At 50.5% G+C, this 24,412-nt stretch overlaps 1 protein-coding gene and 2 long non-coding RNA genes across 4 annotated transcripts in view; 2 read left to right on the forward strand and 1 right to left on the reverse strand.

Annotated features, from left to right (window-relative positions):
• The window catches only part of ARHGAP12 (Rho GTPase activating protein 12), a 155,102-nt gene extending 150,691 nt beyond the window's left edge, over positions 1–4,411 (forward strand). The window contains exon 19 of the mRNA XM_038529886.1: positions 3,838–4,411. Coding sequence (XP_038385814.1) covers positions 3,838–3,940 — 103 coding nt within the window. The 3' untranslated portion in view covers positions 3,941–4,411. The remainder of the gene's footprint in view (positions 1–3,837) is intronic.
• LOC111091363 lies at positions 281–4,919 on the reverse strand. Its single transcript, XR_005355204.1, has 3 exons — positions 4,761–4,919; positions 3,458–3,574; positions 281–3,374 (listed from the first exon to the last, which is right to left on the reverse strand). It is a non-coding gene; the product is annotated as an uncharacterized LOC111091363 (long non-coding RNA).
• A 661-nt stretch (positions 4,920–5,580) lies between these two features.
• LOC111091364 lies at positions 5,581–7,607 on the forward strand. Of its 2 annotated transcripts, none has more exons than XR_005355207.1 (3): positions 5,581–5,809; positions 5,903–6,201; positions 6,424–7,607. It is a non-coding gene; the product is annotated as an uncharacterized LOC111091364 (long non-coding RNA). The 2 variants fall into 2 exon arrangements; XR_005355206.1 differs by having other exon boundaries at positions 5,586–5,809; positions 5,903–7,261; positions 7,394–7,607.
• The last annotated feature ends 16,805 nt before the right edge of the window (positions 7,608–24,412 follow it).

The raw sequence follows: 24,412 nt of genomic DNA on the forward strand, positions 1-24,412 counted from the left end.
TGGAACTGGAGGGTATTATGCTGAGTGAAATAAGTCAATCGGAGAAGGACAAACATTATACGGTCTCATTCATTTGGGGAATATAAGTAATAGTGAAAGGGAATAGAAGGGAAGGGAGAAGAAAAGGGTAGGAAATACAGAAAGGGAGACAGAACATGAGAGACTCCTAACTCTGGGAAATGAACTAGGGGTGGTGGAAGGGGAGGAGGGTGGGGGGGTGGGAGTGACTGGGTGGCGGGCACTGAGGGGGGCACTTGACCGGATGAGCACTGGGTGTTGTTCTGTATGTTGGCAAATGGAACACCAATAAAAAATATTATTAAAAAATAAATCTAAAAGGTTAAAAAAAATCTCTGTATACTTAGCATATGAGAATGAAAAATAAATTTTTTAATGTGTTCCCAATTATGCTTTTCCTCTATTTGTATCTGTCTTTATAAAAGATTGTTTTCAATTATGACAACTCTTATAACCAAGTATAAAAATATATTGGCCTTTTAATTATTGTATCACCAAGTGTTGAGATAAGATTTTGAGAAATAATGGCACATATCCAAAATCATGTTACTCTAAGCCAAAATGTTTCTGTAGTATTAATGAGTAAAATAAAAAATTTAGAATATTGGTTAAAATTTCCATACTGTACGTTTTGTAGTGTGCACACCATTTTTAGTTCAGTTGTATGCATATATAACTTATTATAAACAAATATAGCAGGATGTGAACTCAAAAATTATGTCTGATAAGAGTATGTAAGTGTTGACTGAAAGTACAAGAGACCACTTAACCCTCTATTGTTGGGCACTTAAGCTTTTTCTAAATTTTTTTCCTTTTGCCACATTCTGGCTGATTTTCTGGGATAGATTCCTAGAAGCAGAAATGCTTCATCAAAGAGTATATTCATTTTAAGGGAATATTTTTATGTTTATGTATTACAAATTGACTACAGAAAGAGAGTAAATCTGTAATAATCCATGTGTCCACCGCCATCAATGAGAACGTTCATCCCCCACCAGCGGGTGTGTGTGTTTGAATCTGATTTCACGCTAGTAGGAGGGGAGGGCTGTGGTCTGTCTCAGGGCACTCGTGGAGCCCAGAGGGTTCTGAGGAAGACAGTTTTGGGCAGGGAGCCCAAGGGACCACAGAAAATGGCCATCCAGGGCATCCTTTGCTTCACGCCTTTTCTCTCTGGATCATGAGCTCCCTGGGGACTTAGGGGCATGGCTCCTGGGTCGTCAGCCAGTGGGGTGGTGCAGGGTGGTGTGGGAACATGGTTGTCTTGTTCAGAGGTGGGGGTAGGAGGTCAGTAAGCGAGGTTCTGTTTCTGGAAACTGTCTGTGGGATGATGATTGTTTACACGCTACAGTGTCTAAGGATCAAAAGCAAGTGGAAAGAAGCCTCCTCCACTCTCAGGCCATGTGGAAAGCATTTATCTCCTGCTGGAAACCTTGCATGAGAACAAAAGCAAACCTCACAGAATGCTTTCAGGGCCTGCATCTTCTTGTTACTGGTGCCTTGGCCTTTGGCTAACAGAGCAGAGTGGGACTTCCCACCAGAATCAGAAAAGCCAGATTTTCCCAGCAGAGTGGGCTCACAGCAAAATGGTGGGACTGAGTTATCTGTTTCCTGGTCTTGCTAAGCCAGTGACATGTTCCCTACAAAGCTTTTTTTCTCTGGAGGCCCAGAGTGCTGCCCAGTTGAAGGTGTTGTATTGGGTCTTGGATTCCCTTCTTGAGGCACAATGTGGAAGTGGGGGATGATGACTTGGTCAGATGAGGCTTTTTGGTACCATCTAACCCCATCTTTGTGCAAGTGGGTCCCTGAGAGTCAGAGGACTAGCCTTGCAATGGGGGTGGGAGGGCTCTGGCCCCACAGGGAACCCTCACCTAGCATCCCTGGGTCCTCCTAACCCTACCCAGAGCTGGAAGGCGGTCATGGGGAGGGGTGGAAAATCTGTAGGCCCAGGGAGGGGTGAATGTAGCTGTAGAGTCTGAAGAGAGGATGATTGAACTTGCCCTCCAAGAGCAAAGGACTCGAGGAGATGGTGACCACTTGCTTCACGTCATTTGTGCAGGTGTCCAGGCAACCAAAGAGACTGGAAGGCTTATTGAGGAATCTTCCAGAATCAGTAGGGGGGCCAGATTAACATCTCCACTGGCCCTCTTGATTTGTCTTCTCCCTATTCTCTGAGACCTTACCCTGTCTATCTCTAATTTGCCCAAACTTTCTCTTGCTCCATGCACACACACACACACACACACACACACATACACACACACATATACACACTGATTCCTTCCACCCACCATTCTAGCCAACCTGCCAGCCATGTATTTGTTTTTCACTTGTTCATTCATTCACTCATTTTTTTCAATCCATAAACATGAGAATATTTTAAAGCACATGGCTGCAGCTGGGAGGGGTTTATGGGCTCTGACCTGTTCATACGACCTCACAGGTGGGTGGAACTTTGGACAGAATCTAGTTCAGAGCTTTGTGGGCTCAGAAACTAATTTGTGTCCACTTGCCCAGAGGTTCATTCCAAAGAAGTCAGAAGATACTGATTTGTAAACCTAAAGGCCAAAAATCAGTAGTACCCTCAAGCTAGACTGGGTGGACTAACTACTTCCTACCAGTGTTCCCTCCTGGGGCAATTTAAAGTCCAGAATGGGGATGTCGACTCCAGATCAAGAATGGATTGCTTTTCCTCACGCCAAGAAGAGTCCTCTCTAGATAATGCTACAGTCCATTAGCCACATAACAGCTGGAGTGGTGTTTAGAGATGTAAATCAGCTCATGCCTCTCCCTGGCTTAAAACCCTGTGATTGTTTTTCATTGGACTTAAAATTCCAGCTCCTTACATAGGAGTACTAAGTTCTGCAAGATCTGGGCCTGCCTTCCCTTCCAACTTCACCTCCTACCACTGTACTACCTCTGAGTACTTTGCTCCAGCCCTCTGCCCTCCTTTCTGTTCCCTCAGTGTCCAACTAAATGTGTCACACTATTACCGCACTAGGTACCTCCACCAGCAGGCTGCCACTGCAGCCGGGAGCCTCAGTGCTGTAGGGGTGAGTGTTTGCCTAGTCTGGCTTGTTTGCCAGTATACCTCCAGTGCCAGCCCAGAATAGGTGCTCGAAGCGTTTGCCAATTACTGATGGGACAGGCTCCGCTTTGAACTCAGGTAGAAAAGACTTTGAACCTTGCTCTGTAGGGCGGGGAAAAGATGCATTTTAGCCCTTTATCTTCTTATCTTCTTCTCCTCCTCCTCCTTTCCCTTCTTCCTATGGTTAGACATCACCATGAACTTCCAATTTCTGTGCAGATGGTTAACCAGTTTGGCTGCTTGTGTGTTTGAGAACAGTGTTGAAGATATTCTGAAGCAAAAGGAAAAGTTGGATTTTAGAAATTAACCAGAAGACTAGAAGAACACTACCTGAAAGCTGTTTTGATTTGGTACCTGTGGTGGGGGAGGCAGGTGGCTGCATCCTGGGGCAGAAGATGGGCAGAGACAGCAGGCAAGAAGAGGCCAGAGGAAAGCTTCTGAGATTCTTCCCTTGCCTCACAAAAGCCTTTCCTGTTTGATGAGATTGTAGTAAATGAGTTCGGCAAATGCCCTGATGGCTGGGGTAGAGGAGGTGGCACAAGCTGTAGGTACAGGGAATGAGGTGACGTGGGTTTGGTAAAATGAGGAAATCTATCCTCGGATGACTGCAAGACTTCACAGGTGCCAAATCCAACTGATTCTGTGTTGTGGGTTTGGGATATTTGGGGAATGAGAGAATCCAGCCACTAGCCACCCTGCTGCTGACCTAATGCTTCATCACTCTGCCTTTTAAGGTCTGGAAAGCTTGTGAAATCATCTGCGAGTCCTGCAAAGCGAAAGCCTATGAGTTGCAGAATCACTGGAATGCTCCAGAGTTTCGGACTGTGCCCAAGTTAAAGGCAGCTTCTTTGTTTTTCAAGGAATCTACCTTGGCTACTCTCCAAAAACTCAGCTGGGTCCTTGCCTCCAGTTTCTGGGGACTGGATTTGTACGTTGCCAATTATTACTGGACGGTATGAGAGAAGGAAGAAGCAAACCGGGGCTCCCAGGGGAAAGCAAATGGTCTGAGCTGTCCCGCATGATGGGGCAGAAAGGACACAGTATTTCTGCTCTGAAAGCTGGGCTGCCCGATGCAAGTCCCCTAGCATCTCTGGGCCTGAGACTTCTTATCCGTAAGGCAACGGGTTGCTGATTGTTTATCGTCCCTGCAGGCTCTGACATCTGACACTTCAATCAATCCTCAGCCCAGAGCTATTCCACATCTCCTTGGGTTGGATGGGAAATTCATCTCCCTTGCAGATTAAACACCTATTGATTCCCCTCCCCCCCCACCTCTGGTAAAGGGGAATGAGACAGCTCTTTCTTCCTCTGCAGACAGAAGGAAAGAAAAAAACAAAGTCAAACCAGACTCCCATTCGGTGATTTTCTGTTCAAGGCCTGAATGCTAAACAGCACTGGCTCCCAGGGGGTGACTCAGCTTCCGCAGCTCATAGAAATTTGGAGTTGGAAGGGTCCCAATAGACGTCCAGTCCTCTGTAAACTGAGGCAACAGAGCGCCCCCCCCCCCCGCCCCCCAGATAGGAAGTGACAGGGAATCGGGTGGTGATGGAACCCGACGGGAGTGCACCGGTATGTACACAGCATGGGCGTAAGCTGACGGCTCTTCGCCCGCAGAAACCCTTCCAGGGCTGACTACTAGGGGCTGCTCGGGGCTCACGTATGGATCCTTTATGTAAATGCGATTAGATAATCGTGTTCGCGTTTTGCCTCTCCGATTGGAGTTCGCGTTAAACTCAATGAAGCCATCAGCCCTGCTTCCCGGGTCAGAGCACGGCTTCGGGGAGGAGGGGTCTCTCTACCCTTTGTAAGGAGACACGGCCGATGATTGGTGGCTTCGGGGAGCGCCGGAGCCGGCGGCCAATGGGGAGCGTGGGGAGGCGGGGCGGCCGGGGCGGGGCGGAGCCGCGGGCGGCGGAAGCCGGGCAGGGGGCGGGGCGAGGCCCGCGCGGTCGCCGTGGTTACCGCCCCCGCCGCGGCGGCCCCGGCTCGGTAAACACTCGTTATGCCGCCACCCGGGGGCCGGGCCGCCGTGCTGGAGACTGAAAGACACCCGGTCCCCCTCCGGGACTTCGGTGTGGCTTTTATGGCCTCGAATGTGTCCGAGCGTATTAGTAGGACGCGCAGGGTTTCCCGACAGGCCTGGGTGGATGCTGCCCGGAGAGAAGCTGCCTTGGCGGGCGGTGGAGAGCTGCTCCCGAGGCCTGGCCGCTCGAGCCCCGCTGTGCGCGCCCGCACCGGGTGCCCGGGTGGTCACGGCCCAGGCGGGCGGCCGCGGACAGGCGCCCCCTCCCCCAGCAGTCGGCCCCAGGTCGAGGTGCTGGGGCGGCTTCCCCCGAGACGCCCCGGAGCCCCACGGTCCTGCCCGCCAGCAGGGGGGGCACGAGCGCGCACGGCCGGGGACGGCCCGGGCCCCTCCAGCGCCACGTCCAGGCCCGCGCCCTGCCCTCCCGGCCCTGCCCCCTCTGCCCCCACAGCACCCTCTGGCGGGGCCCGGTGCACCCCGATCGGCGGGCCGCCTGACCCGCGGGAACCTAGCCCCAAGCACCCGCCTCCCTGGCGCCCCCCCCCTCCCCCCCAGGGCCTGGGGCTTCGGCGGGCTTGTTTGATCACCTGCCTTTCTGTTTCTTCTGCAATTATGACCCTGCTGACCCTGGGGAGAGGGCAACACAGCTGCCAATCAGGATGCGCTCATCTCTAAAGGTCAAGGTACTGCCCATTTCCCAAGATCCTTTATAGCCCGCAGGATGCTTGTTCTCTTGACAGAACGCGGCAGCCCTAAGTGTGACTTTCTCCCAACAGAAAGAGTAAGAAGCTGAAGATAAAAACGAACCCTTTTATTAGAATGTAGAGGTCAGTCTTCTTAAGTGAACGCACTTCTTCTCACTTGGGACCTGTCTTCAGTCTTAAGAGAAAGCACTGACATGAAATGAGTCAGTCTGCATCCCTTGCATTCCAAGCTTGTTTCCCTCATCATTTTAGGTAATTTCTCCCCTCCTCCCCCCTTTAGCTACAAGACACAGACCACCTGATGAATTGCACCATATGCAACATGGATCCATTTGAAATACATCAATTTGCAATCTTAAAAGTCATAGGAGGTTAGAGGAGGTTCGAGGATGAAGGGGCTGGAAGGCCGGGGATGCACACCCATGGAGTCCCTTGCCTTCAGATAAGGAGGCTGAGCCTTTCAGTACACTGAACCTAACTCCCATTCCCACCCGTGAAAAAAATGTGTTTTCATCCTTATTTCTGTGCTTGAAAACCTAACACGACTCCTGGTTTGGACCTAATGTACTAAAGACAAACTCTGGCCTCTGCAGTCTGAAGCCTGGAGCTACAGGTCTCATGAAACCACCCTCACTGTGGATGCTCTTTCTACTGCCATGCTTCGCCCTGCCCAGAATACCTTCCTTTCATCCCTCTAACTCCACCTGCAAATCCCCCCATCTCCATTCATATCGGGCAGCCCCACAGCTCAGGCATCCGCTGCTTTTGCCTCATTAGGTACTAGAATAAGGCATTTCAGATGGGAGGGTTAGTCCAGCCCTTGGTAAGAGGCCTCTGGTTCCCACAGGGTCTGGTTCTAGCCTTCATGTGGTCCTAGGTTTGTGGAGCAGCGTGGTAAGGTTTGAGGAAGAAGGAACCCATTTGCAGTCAGCAAAGAGGGATGAAGGTGAGCTAGGAAAGTTGAGGTCAGTATCCGTAGCAGCTGAGACCTGTTTGGGATTTGTCCTGAGCTCCATAATAACCCTAGACACTAAAATAATTTGAAGAGCTGTGTTTTTCCCTGTCAATTTATGACTGGCCATGTCTGGCCAAGAAAAAGGAGGTGGAGGAAGCACGCCAGGAGCCATTTGCCAGACAACTCGGCAAATAAGGCTACATCTGAAACTGAGGCAGGCCAGAAATTGTAATTAGCGTGGAAATGAAGATCTTTTCAGAAAAGAAAATGGCCCCGGCGCTTGTTCTCTATTGTTTCACCCATCCTCTGGCACCCACCCAGACAGCCCTGAGACAGCCCCTTGGCTCACAGATTTGTGAATACCCTGCCAGGATAAGGGGGAACAGTCACCCGTCTTCACCTGCGTCTTCACCTGCTTCCGGAAGCGCCACGCGGCCTGTGGTGAAGGGAAGCTCAGGGAGGCTGGTGGGAGGCAGGTCGGTGGTCAGCAGGGAGGCCGGAGGTCTGCTCCCCTGGATGCATCTGGGCACATTTTGTCACAGTGCCCCCCCCCCAAATGTGGGGAGTTTAAAATGATGTCCTTGAGAGTTTGTCTGTTTTCCCACTAGCTACCTAAAATGTGCATGAGAAGCCCGGAGCTCTGAGCTGAAGTCAGAGGACACAAACTTGTCAACATTTTTCTTGGCAATAAAGAGGATAGGGGGACGCCTGGGGGGCTCAGAGGTTGAGTGCCTGCCTTCGGCCCAGGGCATGATCCTGGAGTCCAGGGATCCAGTCCCACATCGGGCTCCCTACGTGGAGTGTACTTCTCCCTCTGCCTGTGTCTCTGCCTCCCTCTGTGTGTCTCATGAATAAATAAATAAAATCTTTAAAAAATATATAAAGAGGATAGGTTTTTTCGTTCTCAACCTAATTTTGTTTATAGAGTATGGGTGGTAGGCCCTGCTGGCCTACATTATACTCATTCTAATGAAGCTATCCATCATTTGAGCATTTTCCAGTGACAGGCCTGGAGTCAAGTGCTTTGTATGCAGTTTCATTTTATCCCCCGACTGCTCCACCCTGTGAGCTTTGATCACTGTGAATGGAAGAGGAACTGGAGGCTGAGAGGTTAAGTAACCTACTGGATGCCACACAGCTCCCAAGTGGTAGCTCCGACTTAAAACTCAAACTGGGGATTATTATTATTATTTTTTAAGATTTTACTTATTTATTCCTGAGAGACATAGAGAGAGGCAGAGACATAGGCAGAGGGAGAAGCAGGCTCCTCGTGCCCAATGTGGGACTCCATCCCTGGACCCTGGAATCAGGCCCCAAGCTGAAGGCAGACACTCAACCACTGAGCCACCTTGGCGTCCCCAAACTGGGGATTCTGAGCCCACAGCCCAGCAGCTCTTGGCAGTCCCTACGGGCACGGGGCTGTGGGGGCCTAGGCCGGGGAGACCCTTTGCCCCTTGCAGCCTCTCAGGAGGAGTCTGTGGAGTCTGGCGGGGAAAGGCCCCAAAGGTCCCAGGCAAAAGTACTGCAGAGACAGCCCCTGGCGGCTGGAGGATGGCATGGAGGTGGGGGAGGTGGCCTCCAGTGGGGCCTCGCTCGCTGAGCCTCCGAGGGCCACATACCCCAGGTGCACATGCGGTTGAGTAGGCCCATCACAGGACGAGTGATTAGCCACGATGCACTGTGTTTATAGTTCCTTGATTAGTCCTCCAACAATCCTGGGGCGGGGTGGGGGGTGTAGAATCCTTATTAGGGTTTTGCAGAGACAGAGGGAGCCAAAGAGGTAAAATAAGTAGCCCCAGGTCATTCTGCTAGGAGGTGTCAGAGTTGAATTTGACCTACTTGGGACACAACAGGCAGGCTTTGGGAACTGGAGGAGTCAGAAAAGTTGTGGACTGTTGGGATCTGTCAGGAGGGCACAGGACATGGGGATGTGAGGGCTTCTGTCCTTAGAAGCCTGTGCGGTGGTGGGACGTGGGGTCAGGAAGGCAGTGAAGCAAGTCTCCTCCTTCCATTTGCTCAGGTTCCAGGCAATTGATAGTCAACAGTGATACGATCCTCAAACTATATTTTCAACCACTTTTTATCACCTCTCTGCTGTAGTCAAGCCCCCATGAAACCTCCCCAGGACTGTGGAAGCCCAGCGGGGGGGTGAGGGGGGCCCCTGCTCCCATCCTTCCCCTTCTTGAAACTGTGTTCAACAAGGCAGTCACAGACATCCATTAGAACTCGGATTGGGTCATTCCTCTACCAACCCCCCAAGATTTCCTCTATGTGAACTGTTTCCTGCCCCCTCCTCACCTGACTGAACTCCTCTTCTACCACCATCTTGTGGCTGCCTCTGCTTGGTCTTCAAGCCTGGGCACTTGCTCTTCTCTCTAACTAGAATACTTTCCCCCACTCCCTCACCCCCACCCCAGGTATCTGCATGGTTGTTTCCTCACCTGTCTGTGTTTTTCACTAAAAAGTAACATAAGGTTTCCCTGGCCTCATCTGAAATATAAACCACCCCCTCATATTTCATATCTTCCTTTTGTCTTCTCTTTCTCCTTACTGCTTGCTTACTTTACACTCTCTTATTTTTTTATTCACCTTCTGTCTCCCCAGCCAGTGTGGAAGCTCCATGAGGGCAGGGGTTTTTGTTTGCATTGTTTGGTTTCTTTCATTCACTGCTGTGTCCCTGTGCCTGGAACAGTAGCTGGCACATGTGATGAACTAAGAAATGTTTGCTGAACAGACAGATGAATGAACAAATCCTACAGTTTATCCCTTGTCATGGAAAGGATCTAGAACCTTCTGATAGGACAGGAGGGCACGGGGGAAGGGTGGGAAGTAAGGAGGGTCATTGAAGGAGACCTGAAGGAAGCCATGTGGAAGGATGAGGCGGGCAAAGACCTATGAGCTAAAAACAGATGTCATGAGAGGCGGTGGATGTGGGGAAGCCCTCTCTGTGTCACCCACCCCCTCTTCTCCATTATGTACTGGGGCATTGTGACTGAGCCCTAGCACCTGGTATCAACTTGGAGAGTCCCATGGGAAGCCCTCCTGTAGATCTAGGGACAGGATGAGATATGTCAGATACATCGGTGTGTGAAATGTAACTTCCACGGTTAGAGCTGGGATGAAGTGGCCTTGTCTTAAGGAAAGGGAGGCCAAGAGAGAGCCAAGGAGTCTCTTGGAAACCAGATGCCATTGGCATCAGGGCAGGAAGTGTCTTCTCCTCTGGTGGGGCTGCTTTGTCCACCTCATCAAGGGTGACATCTGAGACCTGCCAGGTAAGACCTGGGGGCCCAGCAGGAGAGTCCCAGTGTTCTTCTAGCTCTTGGCAGCAGTTTAAGAAACACAAGCTTAATATATGGAAACAAGCCAAATGCTCATCAATGAATGCATGGATCAAAAAGACTTAGTATATATACATAGTAGATTAATGTTCAGCTATGAGAAAGGAGGCTATCCTGCCATTTGAGACAACAAGGATGAGTCTGTAGCACATTATGCCAAATGAGGTAAGTCAGAGAAAGATGAGTATTATATGATATCACCAATGTTTTGAATCTAAAAGAATGAAGCCTGTATAAAAGAGAGTCAGGGATGCCTGGGTGGCTCAGTGGTTGAGCATCTGCTTTCAGCTCAGAACATGATCCTGGGGTCTGGGATCAGGTCCCATATTGGGCTCCCTGCAGGGAGCCTGCTTCTCTCTCTCCCTATGTCTCTGCTTGTCTCTCTCTGTGTGTCTCTCATGAATAAATAAATAAAATCTTAAAAAAAAAAAAAACAAAAACAAAAAACAACCTGAGTCAAATGGTTACCTGGGGATAGGGGAGTGGTAAAGAGTGATGGTATTTCAGGTACCTACTTGTAGTGCCTAGTAAATAAGCCATAGAAAGATAGTGCACAGTATAATGAACATAGACAATAATAGTGTACGATAATTATGTAACATAATATCACTACATTGGCAATCCTATTACAATATATAAAATGTATCAAAGTGACAGGCTGTACACCTTAAACTTATGCAATTTTTTAAAAGATTTTATTTATTCATGAGAAACACAGAGAGAGAGGCAGAGATATAGGCAGAGGATGAAGCAGGCTCCATGCAGGGAGCCCAATGAGGGACTCGATCCCAGGCTGCGGGATCACATTCTGAGCTGCAGGCAGATGCTCAACTGCTGAGCCATCCAGGTATCCCTAAACTTAGGCGATCTTATATGTCAAATGTATTTAAAGAAAAAGTTCAGGCTTCTTGTCCCCAGATTCTGGGCTCTCTGGGACTTGGAGTTACACAGGCCTGGGATGAATCCTCACTCTAGGGTTTATCGTGTGTGATGTTGAGAAGGTCTCTCTAGTAAAATGAGAGCGGGCCACTGGGAGAAGTAATGACATCATGCACAGGAAGTGCCTGGAATTCAGGTGCTCAAGGAATCCTATAAGAGCCTTTTCTCTTCTGTCAGAGTTACATTCAGAAGCTAGGATAGTGTCCAACTGCACTTGAGAAAGCAAGGACCCAACAAGGAATCTGGGAGCTGGTGCTGGGCTCCAGCTCCAGTTTTATGGTCTGGGCAGGCTACTCCACCTCCAGAAGGCAGTGTCTGTAGGAAAATGGAGTGGCTTGAGCTCCATGACTCCTTATGGTGCCTTCCAGCTCCAGTATTTGTGATGTGTGACCCTGAGCAACGATCAGTTATTTATTAATTTGTTTATTTAATATTTATGTATTTATTATATTTTATTTTTTAAAGATTACTTATGATAGACATAGAGAGAGAGAGAGAGAGAGAGAGAGGCAGAGACACAGGAGGAGGGAGAAGCAGGCTCCATGCTGGGAGCCTGACACCGGACTCAATCCCGGGACCCCAGGATCTCGCCCTGGGCCAAAGGCAGGCGCTAAACCGCTGGGCCACCCAGGGATCCCCTATTTAATATTTATTTAAATTCAACTTGCCAACATACAGTATAACAGCCAGTGCTCATCCCATCAAGTGCCCTCCTCATTGCCCGTCACCCAGTTACCCCATCCCTCCACCCCCTCCACTTCTGCAACCCTTTATTTGTTTCCCAGTTAGGAGTCTCTCATGGTATGTCTCACTCTCTAATTTTTCCCGCTTAGTTTCCCTCCTTTCCCTTCTAGTCCTTTTCACTATTTCTTATAGTCCACGTATGAGTGAATTGTCTTCCTCTGACTGACTTATTTCACTAAGCATAATACCCGTTAGTTCCATCCACGTCAAAGCAAATGGTAGGTATCCAACCTTTCTGGTGGCTGAGGAATATTCTATTGTGTATATAGACCACAGCTGCAAACATCGGTTTTAATTGGTTTCCACTGAAGAGGAAATAGGAGACAGGGGCCCATTAGCCTTCACAAAGGGCCTCCTCAGAGGGCTTCTCCAGAGTCGGTGGGCACCTGCTTGTTCATACTGTGAACTTTGAGGAGCTCTGCTGCTACCCTAACTGCCATTGTCACTCACATGTAGGACCCAACCTCAATCTGGCCAAGGAAACACAGGGACATCCCTCACGTGTTGGCAGCCGGGTCCATGATTTGTGAAACTGGTTGTGCCTCACATTCACCTAAAAGCAGATTCTCAGACCCCACCTCAGGCTTACTGATTTAGAATCTTTCTGGGCCAGCTCAGCAATCTATATTTTTTTTTCAGTTTCCCCAGGGGATGCTGATAGCCATATAAGGATGTGCATTTGGGACATCCTGGAGCAAATGGTCCTGTAGTATACAGTGTGAGATGGACAGGACACAGGTTCTCCTAAATGTCTTCACAGCGTGATGACAGAAGGGGACATCCTGTCTGAAAAAGTCCGCCAGTTGACAGCCCACCCCACAGATTTGAGAGCATGGTGACCAGGGGCTGTGCCCTTGCTTCTCTGGTGCTTTGCTAGGCCGAATGGGGAGCAGCTCTTTGTGGGACATCACCCAGTAGGGCAAGAGGATGAGTGGAAAGGCAGGCAGGAAGGGGCTGTGTGAGTTCACCAGGGCTGCTGTCGCGAAGTTCTACATGCTGAGTGGCTTTACACAAATCTATTTCCTCACGGTTCTGGAGGAGGGAAGTCTGAGCTCTGGTGTCTGTAGGCTTGGTTTCCTCTGAGGCCTCTCCCTTGGCTTCTAGATGTCTGCCTTCTTCCACAGCATGGTCTTCCCTTCGTATGGGTCTATGCCCCAATCTCCTCCTCTTATAAGGACATGGGTCATATTGGATTAGGGCCCACCCCGTAGACCACATTTTAACTTGATTACCTCTTTAAGGATCCTATGATAGCAGCACATGCTGAGGTACCTGGGGTTAGGTCAACATAGGGATTTGGGGGGGACACCATTGATCCCATAGCAAGAACACACAGAGGCAGCATGGAGAAGAGGGGGAGCAAGGGGAGTGTCTTCTTGTTTCCAGGCTTGTCCCAGGGCCCACCTGCCCTTCCTATGCACCGGCTCCTGAGGGCTCACCTCCTCCACATGTTTCTTGGAAGGGAGTGCTGGGCTCTCCCTCTCATGGTTCCGATCTCATTTATTCCTCACAACCTCCTATGAGGTTGGCAGGGCAAGTTTATCACTATTTTGCAGGAAAACCTGAGTTCAGAGAAGTTAAATGGTGCATCCCAGGATGTCATGATTGGCACCCAGCCTCTCATTCACCCAGAACTGTATTCTTTCCACAGGTGCCTGCTCTGTGCACTATGGCTTCCAGGGACTTGGGTGCAATGTCTGAGCAAGGCTGAGAGCTGGCAAGGGAGGGCACCAGGAGAGACTCCATGCCTCTCTCCCTCCTCCTCCTCCCTCCCTCATCCTTCTTTCTTCCCTCCCTCCCTTCTTTCTTTTTTTGGCTTTTGTTTTTGTTTGATTACCTCTTCTATTCTCTGATGGGATTCCTGGGAGAATAAAGCCAATTCTGTGTATATGGTTAAGTATTTTTTCACTTTTGGGCCTATTAAGAGCATGAGACTTGCCTAATTCATTAAAAATCCCAGTTCCATTTGCTTTGATGTGGATAATGAGAAGGCTGAGGGGCCAAGGAGACCAGGGGGTGGATGGCTGGGCTGGGAATTAGAGAACCCTCTGGAGGAGCTGATTCATTCTACAGACACTGAAGTGCTTGCTCTCCCAGGCCACAAATGAGACGCAGCCTCTGCTGTTACTTCAGGGAACTAGAGAGGGAAACAGTTAAACAAATGGATGGTGCCCTGACAGTGCAGTGAATAGGGTGATGGAGATGTGCTCATTGAGGTCCCAGGTAAGGGCAGGAGGAATGGGGCAGCTGACAGGGGATGGGGAGGGAACTGGGAGCTACAGTTGTTGGGCTGGGAGTGCTGGTTATCTCGGCCCTGTGTGTGACTGGTCTCACCCCCGCATGCACACGCTGGCTCTTGTGATGAACAGTGCATGTTCTAGTCTGCATTTTCTGTTCCCTGGAGCCTGAGCCATGCTGGTGGAAAGCTCTGTGGGAGCCCCAGAATTCCCAGGCTGCCTGCCAGCCCTCAGCCTGCCCCAGAGTCGGGTACTCAGTGGCCACTATGCTGCAGGCAGCCGATGACCAGTGGGGGGAAATGACATGGGGCTGAAGAGTCACAGGGCTCCCTGGCCTGTGGTCACCTCCAAGACAAGCTCAACTGCTTGTTTCCTGAAGCATCTCTGAGTCACCAGGAGGGTGGGAAGGAAAGTTAACGCCTAATCTGCAAAAACCAGAAACCAGAAGCAGGTGGGCCACGATGACAAAGCACCAGAGGGTGGCCCGTGTGGGGGCTTGAGTGTGACCGTCTTGTCACTCTGCTGTTGTATTCTGACTTGGGGACTTCCAAAAAGGAGCATCCTTGGCTGGCTTAGTCCCTCCGACAGTACTTTCTGGTAGATACGGTGGCACTAGCCGCGGGGGATGAGGTCGCCCGGGCCACTGGGCCTGGAGGTCCCCCTCCTGCTGCTCCTCCGGCGTCCCGCTGCGCTCAGGGAGGCCGCTTCACCCCGCGTGAACGTCGGGCCCCGCGGCCCCTCGGCCGGCTGCTCTCGGGCAAGGCGAGCACAGGACTGCGGGCTCCTTGGCTGTTAAGTCCTTACGCTAATCGAGGGGCGCGGGCAGGCTCTCTCGTTGCTTGCGAGCAGGCCGCGGGGCTTGGCGGGTCGGTGGTGTAGCTTTTGCCTCAAAGCCCGCCCCGCGCCCCGCGCCCCCTGCCGTCCCCCGCCTCGCGCCCGCGCTGGCCGTCCCAGCCCCCGCGCCCCGCGCCCCCTGACGTCCGCTCCCCTGCCGTCCCCCACCCCCCGCGCCCGCGCACCCGTCCGTCCGCGCCCCCTGCCGTCCCCACCCCCCGCGCCCCGCGCCCCCTGCCGTCCGCGCCCCGCGCCCCCTGCCGTCCGAGCCCCGCGCCCCCCTGCCGTCAGGCGCCCCCCTGCCGTCCCCGGCCCCCCGCGCCCCGCGCCACCTGCCGTCCGCGCCCCCTGCCGTCCCCCCCGCCCCGCCCCGCGACCTCCCCGCGCCCCCTGCCGTCCCCGCCCCCGCGCCCGCGCCCCTGCCGTCCGCGCCCCCTGCCGTCCCCGCCCCGCGCCCCGCGCCCCCGCGCCCCCTGCCGTCCGCGCGCTTTGGCCGAGGGACCCGGCATCGCCGACGGGGGCGGGGGCGCTGCTTCAGGAGCCGCCGGGGAGGCTCCAGGCTGGTGATTTAGTGACAAGTCCCCTGCTCATCTGTCCTTCCGTCCCTGGGGGCCGGCGCCCGGTCCCGCAGCCCCGCGGCCCTCGCCGTCTGACGGGGGCGGCGGCCTGGGGGCTGCGCTGCTGGGGGCGGGCGGGGCCCCGGGCGGCCGGGCTGGCGGCCAGCAGACGGCTTTGTGTCTCCGCCGCCCTCCGCGGGGTGAAGCTTCTAGTTCCCGAGACGCCAGCTGAGCGGGGGAGGGGCGGGAGCCGGGCCTGAAAGGGACAGACTGTGGCCGCGGAGAGCGGGGCTGGGCTGGGCACAGCTGCGGCGGGGCGGGGGCGGGGGCGGGGGCTTGACACCCGCCCCCTCGGATCCCCCGCATCCGCCCTTCAGATCTCTCCGCCAGGGGAGCAGATGTCTTGCTGGAGAGACTCCCCGTCAAGACCCCCCTCCAGCCCCCGCCTCCCCTCCTCCCGGAGGCTCCGCAGGGCAGGCGTCAGGCTGAGAGAGGGCCTGCCAGCTGTTGGCTCCCTCGGGCGCTGGCCCTGGCCCTGCTTTGTGTGTGCCAGGCGGCAGGTGCCATGCAGGGGGTACTGACCCCTGCAGTTTGTGTCTAGGGGCTGGGCTGTGCAGGGAGGGGGCGGGAGGGGGTTGCTGGTGACAGGAGCCTGCTGGAGGGGCAGCAGGCTGTCAGAGCAAGGGCAGCTGCCTCTTCGGGCTGCAGGCCGTAGAGGCGTCCCGAAGGTGCTCCACCAACAACAGTTACGACATGCACAGAACACTGGACGGGCAGCTGGAGAAAGTCTCGGCCTAAACCTAAGATGCCACGGAACTCTGTTTTCACTTGGAAAAAAAAAAAAAAAGGCCTCCAGCCGTGGTCTCTCCCAGGCCTCAGACTTTCCCAGGACAGCGAATGCTGGAGGAAGGAGCCCTTGGTGCCAGGAGACATTTCTCAGGCTGCTCTGGCAAAGCCTGCTCTGAAGCTGACCCTGAATTGGGCCCAGAGCCCCGGGAGTGGGGATTGGCTCAGCTGAGCAAGTGGCTCCACTTCTCCAGGCTTCTGCGGGCTTCTGGGACCGCCCACCGCCAGGACCTTCCTCCCCAAGCCTTCAGACCTCTTCAGATGGTGGGGAGAGCAGCTGCCACTGTGAGGTCACCATGGTGACTGGCGACAGCCGGCAGCCCCCAGCCCCAGGCCCCCAGGGAGCTGCCTGCCCACCGGCTGCCCCCGGGCCTCCTTCCAGCCACACATTGCTCTCTGGCAGCCTCCACTCAGAAGCAGGGCTCTAAGTAGAGGCAAATGGGCTGAAAGTATCCCTAGAGAACTCTAAGGCATTACACACGTAAGGTATTGTTGTTAGAAAGAAAATCAAACTCATTACTCAGGAGACAACAAAAATTATGATGTTAGAAAGAACCTCGGTCTTGTGATTTGTTCATTTAATGAGTCTTTCTGCTCTGCTGACATCTTCACTGTATTTTAAGATCATTTGCTCCTAGTGTGTCCGAGGTAAAGAACGACAGACTCCCTTCTCAGAAATCAGCTACTTGACGGCCAATCGAGGCGTCTCTTCCTTAAGCGGAGCAACCCCAACTATTCCGACCCTGGCTTTTTAGTGACCGCACGTCGTTTTTTCTTTGAGAATGACATAGACCTATCTGCTGACTGAAGTAGCATCGGCTGACTTATTTGGCTCTCACAAGTCCACTTGCCAATCAAGAAGAGGCGGAGGAGTAAAGCATTAGAGGAACCCCCGGGAGTCGTGTGACCATTATCAAGAGAAGAGAGCCAGCACCCAACTTCAAAAAAAAAGAAAAGCACTACTTTTAACCTTTGTGTTTCCCATATCTTGAACCATCTCTTTTGATCTTCTCTGAATCCTTTTTAGTTTCAAAGTCCTTTGGAAGGGACGTTAATCAAAATTACCCATTATTCTGATCAGGGCTCAAGTAGCTACGCTGTATCATAGAAGAAGTACTTTCCCAATCTTTGTAAGTCATACAAGTATCCTTTATTATAGCCCAAGTTAGAAGTGCCTTCACTACCAACAATCCTAAATTGTTGGGGCACTTGAATGGCTCAGTCAACATCCAACTCATGTTTTTGGCTCAGGTTATGATTTCATGGGTCATGAACTCATCAGTTGGGCTCCATGCTCAGTGGGGAGTTTGCTTGAGATTCTCTCTCTCCCTCTGGCCCTCCCCGCAGTTGCATGAGTGTGCTCCCTAGCTCTCTCTCTCTCTTTCTCTCTCTCAAGTTAATAAATGAATAAATAACAACCCTAACTTGTGGGGAGCCTGATGCAAAACTTGATCCCAGGATCCCAGGACCCCAGGATCATGACCTCTGAGCCACCCAGGCACCCCAACAACCCTAACTTGTTATTTCATGTTCAGCTAGTGGTCACCTATGGCCCCTGAATTTTCTTTCTTTCTTTCTTTCTTTTTTTTTTTCTGTTCTCTACACCTGTGCTGAACTATCAATTATTTTTGTGTTAGTAGAAGCTCTCTGCCATTTCATTTAGCGTATTTTTATTGAAGTATCATAGACACACACAAAACTACAACATATTGTAAGTTTACAACTTGCTGAATTTCACAGACACAGCTCATGTAATCAACATTCAGATTAAGCAACATTATATCATCATCAACAGCCCTGAAGCCTCCCTTGAGCCCCTTTACCACCTTGGCCCTCACCCCACCTACGTTAACTGATGTCTTGATTGCTAATACCATAGATTAATTTAGCTTGTTTTTATTCTTTATGAAACACAATCACAGTGTGCACTATTTTGTGTCTGGTTCATTCGTGTTGTCACTCACCTCCACTCTCCTTTATTAAAGTCCCCCTTTGCATTGGTAGGCCTAGAAGGATCTAGGGGCCTGAGAACCAGGGCTTTGCAAGCTCAGGCCTGTTGGCATTGACTGTAGCTAGGTGACACTCCTGTGATGTACCAGATTTCCCAGTTAGAAATTTGCTTGCCCATTTACTAGTGATGTTTGTCTCTTTTATTCCTCAAAATCAATGCTCTCCTCCCCAGGTCAGTTTGTACTCTTATATTCAGGGTAATCTCTGAGGACATAGTGCATGTGTGTGTGTGTGTGTGTGTGTGTGTGTGTGTGTGTGTTACTACGTTAGCCCTCTGGGGAATTATTTCTGTGTTTATGATGGGAAGTATTATGGAAAGTTGTGTCTATGTTTAGGGATGCCTTTAATTCAGATGTTCAATTCAGCATTTAATCCCTAGTTGTGGTTTGTGTTAATATGCTGTGGGCGTGACAGGTATGGGAGGTGGGGAAATCACACAGGCTGATACCTGAGAGCAGCGTTTCCCAGCCTTTGTCACCACGTGGCACCACAGAGACGACAACATTTATATGGCAACTTGGGGTCAATGAGAAGATATTTTGGATAATGGGTGACAAAACGTAAGACCAAGTTTTACACCGTTCAAATATTTACAACAGTTCCATTTATGTATATATTTATACTTAAACAGATATATAATGAATTTAAATATATTGAGTAAATATGTAAAGCATGCATTTATATAATTATATATATTTATATTTAAGGAATCTAATAGCTCTTTTCTTTGTGTCATATGTAATGTTGATTTGTGTGTGTACGTTTGATGATGTGAATAGAATTTCAAATCCAGGCTCATTTATTTCACGTCAACAATTTCAGAATAAAGACATTCTAATTTGCAGAATAAACATGCGTTGTTAGAGCAGCGCTTCATCAGCTGGCTTGAGCACCACTAAAAGGAGCATCAACCAAAATCAAAACAGAGGTATTGGATCTACACAATGCTGGGGACCGAGCTTTGCCTGGGGGAGCTTCTACCCCCTACCCCCAAGGCCTTCTGTGGGCTGTGGGCCATGCCCCAGGGCTCATGGGACCAAAGAGCCCTGCAGCAGCTCGTGGACTCCTTGTCCGTGAATGGCAGCTGCAGACTTGGAGTGGCTCCCGGGGCCCAGGCTAGGGGTGGAGGCAGCCACAGGGGAGGGTGTCTCCATGGTGTGCTGCCTGCAGGACCAGGAGCATCCGCCAGACCCCCCTCCCCAGGCTGCTCTTCGAGGAGGAGCAGGAGGTGAGGCAGCCCCAGCTGCGCAGGCCCTGCTCAGCTGGCCCGAAGGATGAGGGGATCATCGCCTCTGGCATCCCTGGAACTCAGCTGCGGCATTCCAGGTGCCTCACCATTTGGGACATTCTTCCTAAGACATATCAGTGACAGAGCCTAATGCCCTAGAACCAACATCTAAGTCCATGCAGGCTGCTAAAACAAAGTCCAGTAGGCTGGGTGCTTATAAACAGCAGAAATGCAGTTCTCACAGTTTTGGGGTCTGGAAGTCTGAGATCAGGGTGCCGGCATGGCCAAGTTCTGCTGAGGACCTCTTCCAGGTTGTAGACTAACTTCTCATAGTATCCTCAGGTGGCAGAGAGAAGAGAGTCTCTGTGGTCCTTTTGTTTTTAAGGCCATAATTCCATTCATGACCTACTTACCTCCCCCCAAGTCCCTACCTCCTTATACCGTCACAATGGGGGTGGGGATTTCAACAAATTTTGAGGAGACACAAACATCCAGTCCATTGCTACCCTTCCCCAGGCAAGCTGCTTGTGCCAGTCGAGACCAGGGGAGTCCTGTTGGACAGCTTCCTGATTATCTATTCAGTAGTCTGGTGGAGAGGTATCTGAATACATGTCACACTGAAGACTTTTACACAGGATACCGACAGGTGAATCATAGAGTCAAGAGCTATGAGTCAGGCCCACTCAGAACAGGTGAGGATTGGCACTAGTCTGAGAGAAGGTATCCATTCTAAATTCAGCCTGGCTAAACTGGGCTGTATCAGAGAGGGTTGCGATATGTTATTCAAAGATTGATTTATTTATTTGAGAGAGAGAGAGAGAGAGCCTGCAGTATGTGAGCGGGGGTTGGGGGTGGTAAAGAGCAGAGGGAGAGGGGGAGGTTCTCAAGCCGACTCCCAGCTGAGCCCAGTCTGATGCAGGGTTGGACCCCAGCACCCTGAGATCATAACCTTAGCTGAAATCAAGGGTCGGATGCCCAACCAACTGAGCCACCCAGGTGCCTCAGATTATTCAAGTGGAATAATAGAGAAGAGTTTAATAAAGGTATTAGTTTCAAGGGTATTGGCAGGGTTAAGGGAATCAGCAGCAGTTAGTAAATCATCTTGGGAGCAGGGTCCCATTACCACTCTTTGGCTTGAAGAGAAGAAGAAGAGGGGTGGGACCAGATCCTAGAATGCAAAGAGCCATATATTTTTTTTAAGATTTTATTTATTCATGAGAGACACAGAAAGAGAGGCAGAGACATAGGCAGAGGGAGAAGCAGGCTCCCCACAGGGAGCTCAATGCAGGACTTGATCCCAGGACTCGAGGATCATGCCCTGAGCCAAAGGCAGATGCCCAACTGCTGAGCCACCCAGGTGTCCCAGCTGTAAGCTTTGGTAAAGGAATGTGGCCTCTGACAACCTGTGATGTGATGGAAAGGAACTGATGCAAACGTGCTATGACCTCATTGTCCTCCTGCCTTCAGCCTCCTGCCAGAGCCCACCGTGGCCAAACCCAAGTGGAGGCTGAAGGGAAAGGAGCCCATACGTGTGGTGTGCAGAAGCCAGCTTCCTGGAAGAGAGCAATGGAGGAAAGAGAACTTTTCACACCTTTTGCACTTCACCATCCACCTTGTCCAGATGGACTTCATGTCCCCAACACCAGGTGCACAAAATCCCATTAGATACCCAATGACATCACTTCCACCTGAAACCTAAAATGTTAGCCATAATGCTCTTCATGGGGGTAAAAGTGAGGAAAGACAATCAAGTAATTAGCAGAAAAGCTGCTATAATCCCCACTTCTACACCTGGTCATGAGACCCAAGATGATAATTAGGACTTCTTTTCCCACCTATTACACATTTTCCCAACTCTTTGCTAGCACCTTGACTGATCAGACTCCCTTCAGGATCTGTGTCCTTGGTGGTCCTCTTTTTGGTTTGCTTCAGTTTTCCACTGGCCAGTAATCCAGGTAACAGAATACTCAATGGTGGCCCATGAGTTCCCAGATTCTACATCTGTCCTTCCTGGCCTCATTGTGTGGAGGCAACCCAATTTCTCCTTGGTAATCAAATCAAATGCTTTGGTGAGAAGTATGATCGTCTTTTCTGACTGTTGAATCAGAAGAAAGAGAAGCTGAAAATGGTTAGATGGTGATATCAGCTTCTGTCTTAACAGAACCACAGCCATGTTTTCTGGTTCTTCCCTTGCACACAAGGACCTCCACTGAACTCAAGGTTACAGGGATCAGAAGCAAACATCCCTTAAGAGAGTACAATAGTGAGAGGCCACTCCCATGTCCACTCTTGATTCCCAGACTTGTGCATTCTGGTTATGAGAGAGCACTATATATTGGCTGCTGGTTTGAGGAATGTACCACGTCCGATTTTGCAGACTATTATCTTCCAACAGGCATGATACCTGAGCCCTTGATGGGCCATTCCACTGGAATATGAAGCCATATATTTCTGGGTGACAGGGTATGTGGGAAAACCACATCAATTTAATTGGAATAAACCCTCTACTGCACTTGCTTTGCACTTTTAAAAAAATGGGTTTCCTGGTCATAAGCAATGTGACCTATAGTGGTGAATAAGGCATTCTTGTAGGTGCTGGTAGAGTGTTATGAGCAGGCAAAGCAAAAAACAAATGTAGTGTATGTAACTATTCATATAAGGACAAATCACGGCCCCACCCCCACCCCACCCCGGCCCCGCCCATGGTGGGATAGATTCAGTGTCATCAACCTCTCACTAGGTAGCTGGCTATTCAGCTCAGGGAAGAATCCCATATGGGAACTCAGCCCTGACCTCTGCTGATGGCAGCAAGGGCATTCTGCAGCGGCACTGCTTAGGTTAACCTTGGTGAGGTAGAGTGCATGCTGTTGAGACTCATCACTTCGACTCCAGGAAGGGGTGGGGTAAGCTACTCTACGTGGTACCAGTGAGTTAGCCCCAGTATGCCCTCTGGCAGGCACTCACATGGAACAGGAGTATTTTCACAACCTTGGCCTGTTCAGTAAAGTCTATTCATACACCCCTCCCCATTCCTCCTTGTCACCAATTTACCTTCACAGAAACATCAGGAATACTGTTTGACTGAGGAGCTCTTGGGTGGTTCAGTCAGTTAAGTGCCTTCAGCTCAGGTGAAGATCCCAGAGTCCTGGGATTGAGCCCCATATCTGGCTTCCTGCTCAGCGGGAGTCTGCTTCTCCCTGCCTTCTACCCTTCCCCCCTGCTCATGCTCTCTTTCTCTCCCACATTCTCTCTCAGATAATTTTTTTTTTTTTTTTTTTACAAAGAATAATGTTTGATTGAATATCAGGGTACTAAGGTCCAGGTAAGTTGACACATAAATTAATCACCACACTGCGATTTACTTGTGCCTGAATTGGTAGATAATGCTCAGCTAATGATGGTGGTGCTGGTCACATAGTCACTTGGTATTGAATGACCAGGGATTCGGTGTCTATCAGAGCCTAGTGATAAGCAGGGAACTGCTTTGCCGATGGAGAATAGTTGTCAGCAAAAGAGGCCGTACACCCACACTGTAGAGATCTCTACCAGACTTCCCCTGAGGCTACCACCAGCATCTTATTTAGTCTATGTATGAACATTGTCTCTAGGACTGGGTCTGCTTACTTGTATAGTTCCAAACGCAGAGCAGCTTGCTCCATGACCAGAGTATTTCTTGCTCTGTCATCCCTCAGAACTGGCGGCTCAAATGGGTCAGAGCAGCACACCCAGTGGTGGTGTATGTTATTCTGGGAAACCCACAAGTCCTCCAAACATTGTAACTCTTTATGGTAGGAAGTGCAAAATGTAGCAATTTGTCATTCATCCATGACATCCTTCAGACCCTAGAAACTTCACAATGTGGAATGCTATAAACATGCATGGGGTTTGTCTCCCATTCCCCAAAATGCATGTTTCTTATTAAGGCACTTAAAATATTTGCCACCAGGTCCAATTAGCACAATGTCACCAATGTAATACAGTGATTTTTTTTATATCAAAATGATCAAGTTCTGTGGACCATAGTACAATAGAGAACAAGGCAGTCAATAAAGCCTTGACATAAGGCTTCCGGTGGAAGTGTACAGTGGTCCCTGCCATGTGAAGGCAATCAGCTTGCTGCTGGGAATTGGGATAAAAGCCTTTTCTGGGCTTCTAGCTGCATAGTGGGTGTCAACGGTGTTTTTCATTTGCTCTGGTTAAGACCCATCTGGAACTACATTCGCAATTGGTGTCACCACATGACTGAATTCTCTATAATCTAGGGTCATGCTATACAATTTATCTGATTTCTGCACCAGCCAAACGTGGGCTAGATATTAAAGTGATAGGAATCACCACTCCTGCATGTTTTAAGTACTTAATGATTCCACTAATCTGTGCGATTCCCCCTAGGGTTATGATATTTCTTTGGGTTTATGATCTTGGCAGTGGGGGAGAGGCAAGTTCTATTTGGAAGGGGACAGTTCCCACTTGGAACTGATAATAATGGTGTTCATTCCATGGGTCAGGGAGCCAGTTTGAGATTCTGTGAGTTAGTAACATATCCATTACTATCATATGTTCTGGGGCTGGAAAAGTCACAAGAGCATGGCTCCTCAGCCCTCTTGGAACACTATTCTATTTATCACCTGATCTCCATGAGCTCACACTCAGACTTGTGGATCCCAGTGCCAATCTGAGCCCCCCTGGTTAGCATGAGTTCAGAAACAGAATCTAACAGTCCCTGGAAGTTCTTAGATAGTTCCCTTTCCCCATTCCATTTAACCATCTCTGGTTTTTCTGGGGAGGGGTTGGGGAAGGTTCACAGTATAGATTTATGGCCGCATTTCAGGTGCTTGTTTAGAGACTTCCCCTTACTCCCACACCCCAGTCAAGGGATCCTGGGCCTCTGGCT

This window comes from Canis lupus, chromosome 2, assembly GCF_011100685.1.
Source record: "Canis lupus familiaris isolate Mischka breed German Shepherd chromosome 2, alternate assembly UU_Cfam_GSD_1.0, whole genome shotgun sequence".
NCBI lineage: Eukaryota > Metazoa > Chordata > Mammalia > Carnivora > Canidae > Canis > Canis lupus.